The sequence below is a fragment of the Gracilinanus agilis genome, chromosome 2 (genome assembly GCF_016433145.1).
Source record: "Gracilinanus agilis isolate LMUSP501 chromosome 2, AgileGrace, whole genome shotgun sequence".
NCBI lineage: Eukaryota > Metazoa > Chordata > Mammalia > Didelphimorphia > Didelphidae > Gracilinanus > Gracilinanus agilis.
In genome coordinates this window covers 386,712,686-386,726,015 of record NC_058131.1, presented here as the reverse complement: position 1 = coordinate 386,726,015, position 13,330 = coordinate 386,712,686, and the positions used below count along the sequence as shown (strand labels likewise).

Here is a 13,330-nt window from a genome sequence, read left to right as displayed (position 1 = left end):
TTGTGTGAACCCCACCCTTATTCAGAATCGGATTGGGGTACCACATACCTTGTCTTATAGGGAAGCCTCACCCCCAACTCCTGTGGGGCAGCACGACCATCCAGGTCACCCAGTTTCGGGGTGACACCCCCTTAAAGTCTCCCAGTATATATTTGGCCCCAGGGGAGAGCTGGAGGAGAGAGTCACCATGGACCTTCTCTTTATCTCCCCTCTATCATAACATCTGGTACTGGCTTTTTTATTATTACAGACACCCACACTAGTTGGAAAATCTGTATAAGATTTTTTTTTAAATAAACCCTTACCTTCTGCCTTTCTAAGGCAGAAGAGTGATAAGAGCTAGGCCATGGGGATTAAGTGACTCACCCAGGGTCACACAGCTGGGAAGTGTCTGAGGCCAGATTTGAACCTAGGACCTCCCGTCTCTGGGCCTGACTCTCAATCCACTGAGCCATCCAGCTGTCCCACTATGTAAGCTTTTTTTGGCCTTTCCTTTGTACCAGAGAAGTGTGAATTGTTTCTTTTTATTCCACGGGGTGTTGTACCTTATATGCATTTAGGAATGACTAAACTTTTGCTGTTATTATTGTTGATTTTAAAAAAGTTATTTTTTTCTCACATTACATGTTGATACAATTTTTAATAATTTCATTCTGACATTTTGCAATCCTTGTTCTCTCTCTCCCTTCCACCCTTGCCTGTCATGAAGATGGCAGTTAATAAGATATATCTTATACATGTATTACCACACAATAAATATTTCCATGTTCATCATAATGTGAAAGAAGAAATATATTACTTAGAGAAAAATTCGTGGAGGAAATAATGTGAAGAATGGTATGCTTCAGTCTGCATTTAGACTGTGTATTCCTTCTGTTGTGGTGGGTATCCTTTTTTTTTGTTATGAATCCCTTGGGGTTGTCCTGGATCCTTGCATTGCTGATAATAGTTAAGTCATGTACAGTTGGTCATTGTACATTATTGCTGTTACTGTGTATAATCTTCTCTTGTTTCTGTTTACTTCACTTCATATCAGTTCATGTAAGTCTTTCCAGGTTTTTTGTGATTATCTAGTTTGTCATTTCTTATGGCACACTACTATCCCATTAGAGTCATATACCATGACTTGTTCAGCCATTCCTTAGTTGAAGAGTTACTAAACTTTTAAAGATATCTCTACATTTCTAGCTTTTGTGTGCCATCTGCTGAATTTTGCATTCTTTTTGTAAACCTTAACTTTTTACTTATTTTAAATTTAAAAAAGAAATTGTGTATATCTACGATATTAAAAGATAAAATATGTGGATACAATAATATCCACATATTTTATCCATTTTTGGGTTTCTAAACTTTTTCTGTGTTGTCTGCAGCTTCTGTAACACCCCTCCAAAATTTCCATTTAATTTCTTATCCTGGCCTTCTATATCGAAACTGCTGTGGGGAAATGTGATGTGAAGGGTTGCCTGTGCATATATATATGTGTATATATACACATATATTCACACATATGTATGTGTATATGTTATACTATTATATAGTATACGTATATTTTCCCCCTAGTGGGGTTGAATTTGTGATTTTATTTGTGTGGGGAACTTCCAGTGTGGAAATTCCCTCAACTAATACAGATAGCATCTCTAACTTGAGGCAGATGAGTAGTACAGTGGATAGTGCATTAGGCTTGGAGTTAGACTTGAATTCAAATTTGGCCTCAGACGGTTACTAGCTGTGTGACCCTGGGCAGATCATTTAACCTCTATTTGCCTCAGTTTCCTAATCTGTAAAATGGGGATAATAATAACAATAGCTATTTCCCAGGATTATTATGAGAATCAAATGAAATAATAATAAAAAATATAAATAATAATTAGCACAGTGCCTGTTACATAGTAAGTGCATTACTATTATTATTGTCATATGTAGTCTTAGTTGTCTGAGGGCCACTGTCACACAACTAGCATGTGTCAGAGTCAAAATTAACCTGTCTTCCAAACTCCATTACTCACTCTCTATTCTTTATACTATGCTGCCCCTCTTGACTATATATACTTAAACATACAGATCTATGTATGATTTCTCAATGCAGGTATTCCCTCTGTCAGTGTATATCCCATACTTTCCACTTGTATCCTCTTATCCTATGTGATTCTTGTACTGTAGAGAAGCTTTTATTATGCATGATTCTTTCCTAGGACTCTTTTAATATTTTGTGATTATCATTTCATCACATGGGATGTCCATCTGGTAGTCTGGTATCCCTTGCCTCTTGTCTTATGTGACCAGCCCAACTACTTTTCCTATCACATATTTCTTGTCCTCCAAACTGCAGTGTCATATTTATTCCAAAATTCAGAATCATACAGTATCATCAACAAACTGTCAAAAATGTGATTGTTGTTTGATGGGTGGAAGGTAGTGGCAGCAGCAGTAGGAGCAACAGCAGCAGCACCACCACCTTGGTGTTGTCCACAATTTCCCAAAAGAAATCCAGGCTGCTCTCTATTCTATTCAGTCCAGGACTGTCTTGCTATTTCTAACCATCTTATATATACTCATGAACAACTCATTGGACTTGCTGTCCAACCTGATGTCATAGTTTGGACAATAGGTATTTTTTTTTTTTACATTTAGTTTTCACACACATTTGTGTGTGTATTTGTTGGTATATATTTATTTACATTTGTTTAGATTTGTGGATTTATAGGTATAGGGAACTTCTGGTAAAGAAAGCCTTCCACCAATGCATATCAGTTGTTTCCACACTGTTCAGTTTTAGCGTATTGAATATTGAGTGGTCAAGTGCATTGTCAGGGATCAATCACACAGCCACAATGTGTCAGAGGAGGAACTTGAACCTGGATCTTTCTGACTCTGAGGCCTTTCTCTATTCCCTATGCTACATTTCCTCTTGTGTACTTTTTTCTTAGATTGAAGATACTTTTTATTTTTCTTAATTTTAGGACAACACTTTCAAAGGCAGTAGAGAAGCATTTTTGATATATATATTTTCTTAAAAGTTATGTGACTTTTCATACAACTGAATATCATTCTGGTCTAGAAGCCCTTTTCCAACTTACTTCTCACTCTCTCATTTTAGAAGTGTGCATAATGGGACAAAAGGCCATTCTTTAGGAAATGAATGTGGTAACCAAATGTAGAATAAAGGTAGACAAACAAACGATTAAAATGAAGATATAAATATCAAAATAATTATGAATAAATAATAATAATAAAGTAAATATTTAATAAACTTGTCTTGTTAAGATTAGTGCCTTCCTCACCTCCTGAAGTGATTGAGCTTTTTAAAAAAAAATTTATTTTTATAAACCCTTACCTTCCATCTTAGAATTAATACTGTGTATTGGTTCCAAGGCAGAAGAATGGTAAGGTCTAGGCAATAGGGGTTAAGTGACTTGCCCAGGGTCACCCTGTTAGGAAGTGTCTGAGGCCGGATTTGAACCTAGAACCTTCTGTCTCTAGGCCTGGCTCTCAATCCATTGAGCCACCCAGTTCCCCCAAGTGGTTGAACTCTTGACTTATCTAAGGGCCAATTCCTTTTCCCCCTTTTCCTGAAGAGGGATATATCCCTTAGAGATGATGTCTTCTCCATTCACAATGATTAAATTGATCACAAGAAGAAGTCCAGAAGGAAATGGGGTAGTGTGACTACTGTTAGGAGACTTCTAAAATGTTAACCCCAAATGGTATTCTAACATATTACCATCTTTTCCTTGTTCAAGATTCTATAATATGTTACCTTACTCTGCCTTGGAAGAGGGACATGTCTGAGGGTATGGGGGAGGATGACTATTTTCATTTCAACATCTTTCTTTGAGCTAGAAATGGCTTGAATATTGGATTAATGTTAAATTAAAATGTTTCTGTCAGACATGTCTAAAACACAAGGTATGGTATTAATGTTCCATTCATTTACACCATGTTTCCTTATAATAACAACAGCTATGTATGTTATTGTTGTTTGGAAAAATTTACCAAGATTTAAAAAATCTTTTCCACAGGAAATTTACCACTGTCGAAGACAAATAAAATACAGCAAAGACAAGATGTGGTACTTAGCAAAATTGGTAAGATAAAAATGACTAACTAGAATGTGAAGTATTTAAGAAAGGAGGCAATGAATTTTAATGCATGTGTTTTGAAAAATTACTACTTTAGAATAAGACGATTAAAAAAAAAATCTAACCTAAGAAAATATCTTTTCTTTAATGATATTTATTTCTTTAAAAAAAACCTGAAGAAATGAAGGTTTAGTTCTATTCAGACAAGTTTTTATGTAGATAATTGAAAAAAATTCTTGTTTATTGTTAGTGATGCCTTAAAATTAAGAATTAGATATGATTTTTCTTATGAAAAACTAAGCCACAGTGACTTTACATATTCAACCAGACATGATCTAGTATTTAAACTAAAGATCTGCAAAAACTATTTGAAGATCCTGGTGAGTTAGCAGAGAGTATTGAAAACAGTTTTAGGAGGCTTCACTTCTAGGAAGTTAATCTTCCCAGAGTTAATACTTCTGATTTGTTATCTTAGAAATGAGGATTATGTGTAAAGGTGTCTAAAGGAAGAATTATAGGCAGTTTCTCTTCTCTTTGAGGAGAGGAACTAGCTTATTTCTTAACCCCTAGCATTTTTTGCCATTCTTTGATAGCTGTGTGCACTGTCTGCCTAAGAGTCTATGAATTTTGTTTTAGTATTTAATAGGTATATCTTAGCAATACTAGCAAAGTTTATCCCTAAAATATATAAGCTAGTAAAACAGTTTTGAAATAAGGATGCTAATGTTCCTTTTTCATTCCTTTTGTTTTTCTTTTTTTGGAGGATTAAATCTCTGTCTTTTAGGGGTTGTTAGCATTAAATAAGACCTTCACTTTTTACTCAGTAATTTGATGCAGCAACGTACAGTGTATAAGATACTTGGTAAGCATTAATGATACAAAGATAAGCTCTGACTCAATTCTCAGGGAGCTTCCAATCTTCCTGCCTGGGATCACCATTTAAGGAAATGCCAGGTGTCATCTTCCATGCTTACTTCTCTCCTGGCTCTGCTCCTGACTCTGGATTTTTTAGCCTTGCTTTCTGTCCCCCTTCTTCCCTTTTCTACCTCCTCCTAGCTCATTTTATGTGTGGTCTTCCCAACTTATAGAGGCCTTAAAAAAAGCCAGTTTATTTTTGATTGAATAGGAAATGAATCTTTGAAGGGTTTTGAAGAGAAATGATATGTTCAGGGATTGGAGAGGGGAGAAACTAGAGTTAGCCAGTCTGGGTAGAAGAGAGGGCTTAAATTAAATTGGCTTATTAAATCTCTGCTATGTGCCAGACATTATATCAGATGCTAGCAGAAAGAAAAAACATTTCTACCCTCAAGTTGCTTATTGGAGTAAGACAACACATGAAAGAAGCTGAAAAGGTAGAGTTGAGAGACAAGGTAGAAAAATAATTCTGGAGAGTCTTGAGCAGAGCACTGAGAGAATGAAGGTGTGAATGTAGTCCTTAAATGGGAGGTTCTGGGAGAAATTGGCCAGAGGAAGGGGCCCTTGGATTGGAGTAATCTTCCAGGGTGAGAAGGCTTTTGAGTCATGGTAGAGAAAGAAGTTCAGAGAGGTAAAAATGCAAGAAAAACATGGCCAACTTGGGCCTGTTTATAAAATGAAGGCTTGTGACCCCCCTTTTAAACTTCCTTTTTTGGGTTCATTTTTGTTGAAGGAATGAAATTGGGGTGTCTTCCCATATCTCCTCTTTGAGGCCATATTGGTTCTCTATTGGAGTTCATAGGTACGGACTGGGCACTTACTAAACATTTGTTGAGTGATTAATTAAAGTTCCAGTCAGAGATAGTAATTAGATTTTGGAAGTAAATGATGGTGGAAGGGATGATTTCCTTTTCTAATTGTACTTTTTTGTTTTCTTTGCTTTTTTACAATTCTAGATAAGAGGAATGTCCATTGACCAGGCGGTGGCCCAAATGGAATTCAGTGACAAAAAGGGAGCAAAAATAATCAAAGAGGTATTTATAGCAATGACTGATATAGAAATGTGTTTTGCATTGATAATAAAAATAAAAAAATAATCAAAGAGGTAAATATGGCTTTTCTTTTTCCTTTATAAAAAGGAAATCTTAATACCAATGCTATTGAGTCTTAAGGTCCTTAAGTTTTTTACTATAAATGCTTTAAAGAATGCTAAATTGGTGATGAATTTGGCAATTGTGGGAATTAAGAAGACTTTTATTCTGTGTGCCTTGTAAATTTTTCTGCATATACCTTCTTTATATTACATGTTGACCTTTCTTTATGCCAATAATCATTAGAGAGAGCTAAAATCCTTATATTCTACTGACATTTTCTCTACAGGTACAGTTTTTAGAAATTCCTTAATGAAGAATTGGTATCTTTAATGGAAACTTATATTTATAGTACTTATTATAATTGTACTGAGTCATCTTTGGCATACTAGTTCCCATGAAATTAAAGTACTCTTCTTAGTTTTATTCCTTGCCATCTGTAGACATCAGGTTGCAGCATTAAGTTCTACTTCTTTAATTGGTTTTAATCCAGAATTGTTCTCATTCTTTTGATTTTGCATCTGCTTTGTTTTGAGAACATTGTTAACCAGGCACCTTCTCTTAAGAAGTCACTTAAAAAGTATTTGTCTTCTATATTATTTATTTATTCAGTGAAATTTAGTATTTGCTTTGTGAAGCACATTTTTGCAAGCTAGGTCTTGAGGGAGATATTGAAATAAATAAATGATAATTCCTGCCTTCATAGAGGAGTACATGTAGTATTAATTAAAGATATTATTGAATATGTACTATCTATGCTAAGGTCTATACTGGATGTTGTATCATTCGAAAAAAAATTTTTTATTGGTATCTTGTTTTTTTTTTTTAAATTTTAAACCCTTAACTTCTGTGTATTGACTTATAGGTGGAAGATTGGTAAGGGTGGGCAATGGGGGTCAAGTGACCTACCCAGGGTCACACAGCTGGGAAGTGTCTGAGGCCAGATTTGAACCTAGGACCTCCTGTCTCTAGGCCTGGCTCTCAATCCACTGAGCTACCCAGCTGCCCCCACTGAGCTACTCAGCTGTCCCTGGTATCTTGTTTTTACCAGAATTTATCACCAGAATTTCTCCCAGTATCTCCTTCCCCTTTGCCAAACAGCCATCCTATATAGCAAATAAATCAACAAAATTCATCGATACATCAAAAAAAGTACACATCCTTGTGTTGTCCCCCACTCATGGACCTCTTATTTCTGCAGAGAAGTGAGGAAGGGGTGTTTTTTTCCAGGCTCCTTTGGGGCCATGCTGGTTCTTTGTAATTTTACAACATTCACTCTGGATTGTTTTGTGGTGATGTCTCCACTTTGTCATTGTTTTGTATATTGTTTTCTTGACTTTGTTTATTTCTCTCTGCATCAAATCATGAAATAGATGTGGTATGTTTAAAAGGAACAAAGGATCATGCTGTGGGACTCATCACCACATTTGATCTATGTTATGATTTTGGTTCTATAGAAAATTATCAGTTCAAAATATTTCTGCAGTTCTTATTTAATTTCAAGCTTTTAAGAAAAAATTCTTAAATATAATTTTTGAGAACTGCTGTTAATGGCTACTTTGGACCTAAAGTTTAAGGGAGAATGTAAAATAATTTAAAGCTATTATTTAGTTTTTTGACTTCTCAAGCTGTGGTGTTAACTTTCTGGTAAGTCCCTAACTTACAGACACAATGTTCAGAACCTAAGAGTGCTGCTTGAAGTTGCTGCTATCTTTTCCTTCATAGATTGTCTTTTCCTCTGAAAATTTAAGTAGTATAGCTGATATTCCCTGCATTTGCAAATCTTTCCTAAAGAAAAAAGTTCCTTTTGCCCCTCCTCTTATTATTATTTTAGAGTCCCTTTCTCAAACTGACTTTGGGGAAGTACATAATTAATGATGCTATTATAGAGATAACAGGAGCCAAGAAACTATATTCTCTTTTAAGTAAGGGTCACCAGTATTAACTCTTTTCTTTTCTTTGTTGTAGGTTCTCTTAGAAGCACAAGACATGGCAGTGAGAGACCACAACGTAGAGTTCAGATCCAATTTGTATATAGGTAAATGATTTGATATTTTTTACTGAAAAATACCTTCTGCTAGTAATTCTAGGTGCTTTTTCTTTTTATTCTTTTTTTTCCTTTTTTTTTTAAACCCTTAACTTCTGTGTATTGGCTCCTAGGTGGAAGAGTGGTAAGGATGGGCAATGGGGGTCAAGTGACTTGCCCAGGGTCACACAGCTGGGAAGTGTCTGAGGCCAGATTTGAACCTAGGACCTCCTGTCTCTAGGCCTGACTCTCAATCCACTGAGCTACCCAGCTACCCCTCTAGGTGCTTTTTCTAATAGGATTTTTTTTATGTCTGGTAACTCAAGACTGAGTAGAGCCACTGAAAATTGTAGTTAAGGGTTAATCTCAGAAGGATGCCAATGTTACCTAGATATAAATGTTAATAACTAGAATGCATAATTCTTCTTTTAATCTGAGGCAATGAAGGCCATGAAACCTGTAGCCAATAATTATGATAAATAATTAGTACTGGTCTGGCATTTCTATTAAGTAGATTAGCTGATTGTATTTTAAGAATTTTTCCTTTTAATTATTATGCATTTGACAAATATCAAGAAACATGAACATTTTTCCATATAAAGAAGAACAGAAAAAGAGGACTATGTATGAAACCATTAATCTCCACTGTGTACAATGGAAGTTTTTTTTTTTTTTGATAGGGAGGAGTATTTTTTTCATTTAATATACTGTTTCCAAACCCTACCCTTCTTATTGTGTCCACTTCTGAAATTTCTTCTACTCTTTTTGTATTTATTAAATGATTCATTAAATCTTTTTTCTTCTTTTTGCTATTAGTATCACTTCCCATTCAATTTTCCTTGTTAAATCTTATGCTCACTCCAATAAAAATCCTTTTAAAAAATAACAAAAAGTAAGAGTTAAATAAGAGAATATCCACATGTTGACTGTGTTTAAAAAATATATTTTCTTTCATTACCTCTAGTCCATCACCTCTGTTAAGAGGTAGAAAACATGAATAATTGTCAGTCTCCTGGAGCTGTGGGTAGTCATTGAATTGATCTTAGTCCTTACTTATTTTCCAGTTGTTTCTATTGTCTACATTTTTTTCCTGGTTTTGCTTATTTCATTCTGGGTCAGTTAATAGAATACCTCCCAGGTTCCTATGAACTCATCTCTTGTCATTTATTACAGACAATAATATTGTTTTACATTTATGTACTATAATTTGTTCAGTTACATCCCAGTGCTTATTATGGTACCCGCTTTTTTATAGTTCTTTGCTACAACAAAAATTGCTGTTATAAATATTTGTGATCTCAGAATATATAATGACAAATAATAGTTAGCATGTATATAGTGCATTAAGGTTTGAAAAGTACCCTACATATTATCTTGTTGATCCTTATAATAATGTGGGGGAATAGGTGCTATTGTTGTCTTCATTTTACAGATGAAGAAACTGAGACTGATAGAAATTAAGTGACTTGCCTAGGATTATACAGCTGAGTCTCTGAGGCAAGATTTGAACTCAGATCTTTCTGGCTCCAGGTCCAGCACTCTATCCATTGCACCACCAAGATGCCTAGTAGTGGTAATATTTGGTCAAAGGATATGCCCATTTTAGTTGGTCTGCTTTTTAAAACTAGGGGTCTTAACTTTTTTTGTGTCATGGATCTCTTTGGCAGTCTGGTGAAGCTTCCAAATTTCTCAGAATAATGTTTTTAAGTGTATAAAGAAAAATACATAATATTACAAAGCAAACCAATTTTTCTGAAATGCAATTTATTGAAATATTTTATAAAATAATTCATGGACGCAAGTTAAGAACCATTATTTTTAAACTCCTGGAAGGAAGGGGCTTGTAGTGCATGCATATTCGTGTGCATGTGCTCTTCAGTTCCCAGGATCAAACTAAATGCAGGAAATGACTTAAAGTTTTACTGAAAGTTAAAAACAGGAATAAGTGTTAGTGACCAATCCCATCAGTATTGAGTCTAGTTAATTGCAGGCTGTGGACCAGCAGCCTAAATAGCAGTGCATCACCCTGGATTCTAGACATAGATACAATAGGCCCCACTGATTAAAAAAAAATAACAAAAAGAGAAGAAATAAAATAGGAATATACTTGTAGCATTAAGAATCACCATTCTAAACATTAAGTGACACAAAGACCCCCCCCCCCCAGATCCCTTACCCCCTTGGCAGGAAATGTTTTATGCTCTTCAAGGACTCGGTAGAAAAATAGTGACCCTACTGTTTTTATTTTTGTTTTTTCATTGAGGCCTATGTGATAGAGGAGTATCGCTGAGCTAGTAACCCAGAGCTTGATGTTTTATTAATGTTTCAAGATAAAATCCTCCTTAGCCTGTCTTGCATAGGCCATTTGCAGAAAGCAGGGAAACATGAACTTAGGACAAGTAGTACATGTCTTCTCTTTTTCTTGGGAAAGTCAGAGACTGCGGTCAAACTGATTCCTGAGAAACAAAAACATCAATAGGAAAGCAGAACTCAAGACTGTCTGTTACTAAGAAGGTAAAGAGAGACCAAATAGGATTTAGATCTTTCAGACTGATTCTTGGCCATTAATATAACTACTCTCCACTGTGATGTGATTTAAAAGGTAGTTAAAGCATAACTTATTTTGAAATAATTTGTCATAAGGCCCATAGTAGGAATAGTACCAGAGGTAAAAGTTCTTTTTATTTTTAATTATAATTTTTTCAGTTAGCAGCATCAGCTTACACAATGAACTTAACTATTTGAATATTAAAATCTATTAGATTTTAAATATTACTGTGGCTTGGAATGACCAAATGACAAGTTAGGTTTGTATTTTTCTTCTCTCAAATCATGATACTTCATTTATTCAGTTGAGAAACATTTATTAATCATGTGATGTGTGGAAGACATGAGATAAAAAGGCAGCAAGGAATCTGTGGCATTAACTTAATGTCTAGTAGAGGAGAGAAACCACTTCATAAAAAACATAGTATAGGTTCTAAATATGTGAAAATGTAATTAGGAACTTAGATGTTTTACTGGTATATGAAATTCAAAATATCCAAAACTGAAGTCATCTTCTCCCTTAGATCATTCCTTTTGCTTGACTCCCTTGTTTCTGTTAGTGGTGTATTACAATAATTCACTACCATACCCATTATCTGAACTGAAAACCAGCTTTCTTTTTTATCCCTTCTTCTGCATCATTGCTATGACCTCTTGATTCACCCTTCACATGTGTCCCCTTCCTTCCTTCCTCACTGTACTACCTTAGAGTAGCCTTTACTATACCTACTTAAACTAGTGCCTTCTTACTGGTCTCCTTGACTCCAGTCTCTCTTTAATCCTCATATTTGACAGAACTACTTGTAGATTGCTTAGTCTGATATCAAGAGCCTTCCACAAACTGCCGCTTCTTCCTAGTCTACTTATTTCATGTTCTTGTCAAATTAGTCCTCTAGTTATTTCTCCTGATGTTGTCTTTCATCCTTTTGCTTATGCAGTTTTAAGTGATCTTTACTTCCTCAAATTTTCCTGGGGCAAAAGATAGGGTCTATGATTTTTCACTGTATCCCTAGAACCTTTTACATACACTAATTATTTGATAAATATTTCTTAAATAAGAGACAAACAAAATGCTAGTTTGGTTTAGAGGAAGAACCTCTAACTTGGGAGCAGGGATGTTTTCATGGAGAGTGGCATCTAAACAGTACCTCAAAGGACAGGTAAGAATTAGACAGGTGGAAGAAACAACATGTACAAAAATCTGGAGGGTTATAAAAAAAAGCACAGAGGTGGGAAACCTACTTGGTATGTTTAGAGTATTGCCTAGAATTTATGATATGGAGAAGCAGTGTGATATAGTAGATAGAGCATTGGCATGGAGTCAGAAAAATTTGTATTCATATCCTGTCCTAGATACTTGTTAGCTATGTGACACCAGCCAAGTACTTAATCTCTCTGGTCCTTGGTTTCCTCATTTGTAAAATAAGGGACTTGCAGTTAGTGACCTTTAAGGTCCCTTCCAGCTCTAAAAATATGAGTCTGTGATCCTATTGTAAAAAAAATAGTGAGAGATAAAGTTGGAAAGGTAGATTGACCCCGAATTTTGAAGGAACTTAAATGTAAGGCTTAATATTTCTGACTTTATTTGGTAGATAAAGGGGACCAGTGGAAAGTTTTTGAGCTAGGGTGTGTTATATGATAAGAGTTATATTATAAGAGCACTACTTTAGTAGTAGCGTGTAGGGTAGATTGATGAGGAAGACAGGAGGCTATGATAAGAGGTCAGATATTCAGGCATCATCTTTGATTTTGTGTTCTTGATGGATATCAAATGAAATAATGTAAGTGAAAGTGCTTTGAAAACCATAAAGTGCTTATATAATTGTAAGGGATGTTTTGCAGCAAGCTCCTTCTCTCTAAGGAGTCCAACATTTATTACAAAGCTGCCCTGGGCCTCTTACTACCATTCTTAGGTAAAGTAGTTGAAGCTGTTGTTTTCCCCTAACTTCAGCAAACAGTTACCACTGACCTCAGCAGTTTTGTAATCAAACAAAGATGTTGATGCCTAAGCAAAAATTTCTCAATCTGCCAAGGCTATATTATACTATAAGAAGAATTTTTATTGAAAGATATTTGAGCTTCAAAAAAATAATCCAAAAGTGTGGTCCTCTCAACATGAAAATAGAATGAATGACAATGAGGAAATTAGAAGCTTTGTTAGAATTTTTCAAAAATAGACTGAAAAATAATCTAAAATTCCATTTATTTGTCTTAGTACCTCTTTCCTAAAGGAGCTGTTTATTCTGGGTGAAATGAAATCTGATTTCTGCTAACCTGGAATTGATAGAGGTAACTACACCTACTTCTGGAATTCAATTAAATTGTGACTTTCCACTGAAACATCTTATTTTAAATCAGGTTCCCATATTACTAATTATATTCTGGCACATGCACGGGGAAATCAAAATGGCAACTCAGATGACTGCAGGGCTGTGGTAGTTAATCATAAGCGGTTTCCTATAGGAACAGCATGAATAAATAATGTTAGGGAATGCCCAGAAACTCAGCAGGAGATGAGGTGGATGAGGAGCAAAAGAATTTCTTAAACCTCCTTAGTGACCTTTTTTGCTTTACAAATCTGAATACAAAACCAGATTGAAATAATTTTATTCAGTTCCATTGGTGTTTCTTAGCAGGTGGTAATTGAATTCTTTTTTTAATCATCTAGAGTG

At 35.1% G+C, this 13,330-nt stretch overlaps 1 protein-coding gene across 2 annotated transcripts in view; it reads left to right on the top strand.

Moving 5' to 3' along the window:
- The window catches only part of MRPL22 (mitochondrial ribosomal protein L22), a 50,260-nt gene that overhangs the window by 31,715 nt on the left and 5,215 nt on the right, over positions 1–13,330 (top strand). For both annotated transcript variants that reach the window (XM_044661759.1, XM_044661760.1), the window contains 3 exons: positions 4,020–4,085; positions 5,951–6,028; positions 8,054–8,123. In XM_044661759.1, the coding sequence (XP_044517694.1) occupies positions 4,020–4,085; positions 5,951–6,028; positions 8,054–8,123 (214 nt within the window). The remainder of the gene's footprint in view (positions 1–4,019; positions 4,086–5,950; positions 6,029–8,053; positions 8,124–13,330) is intronic.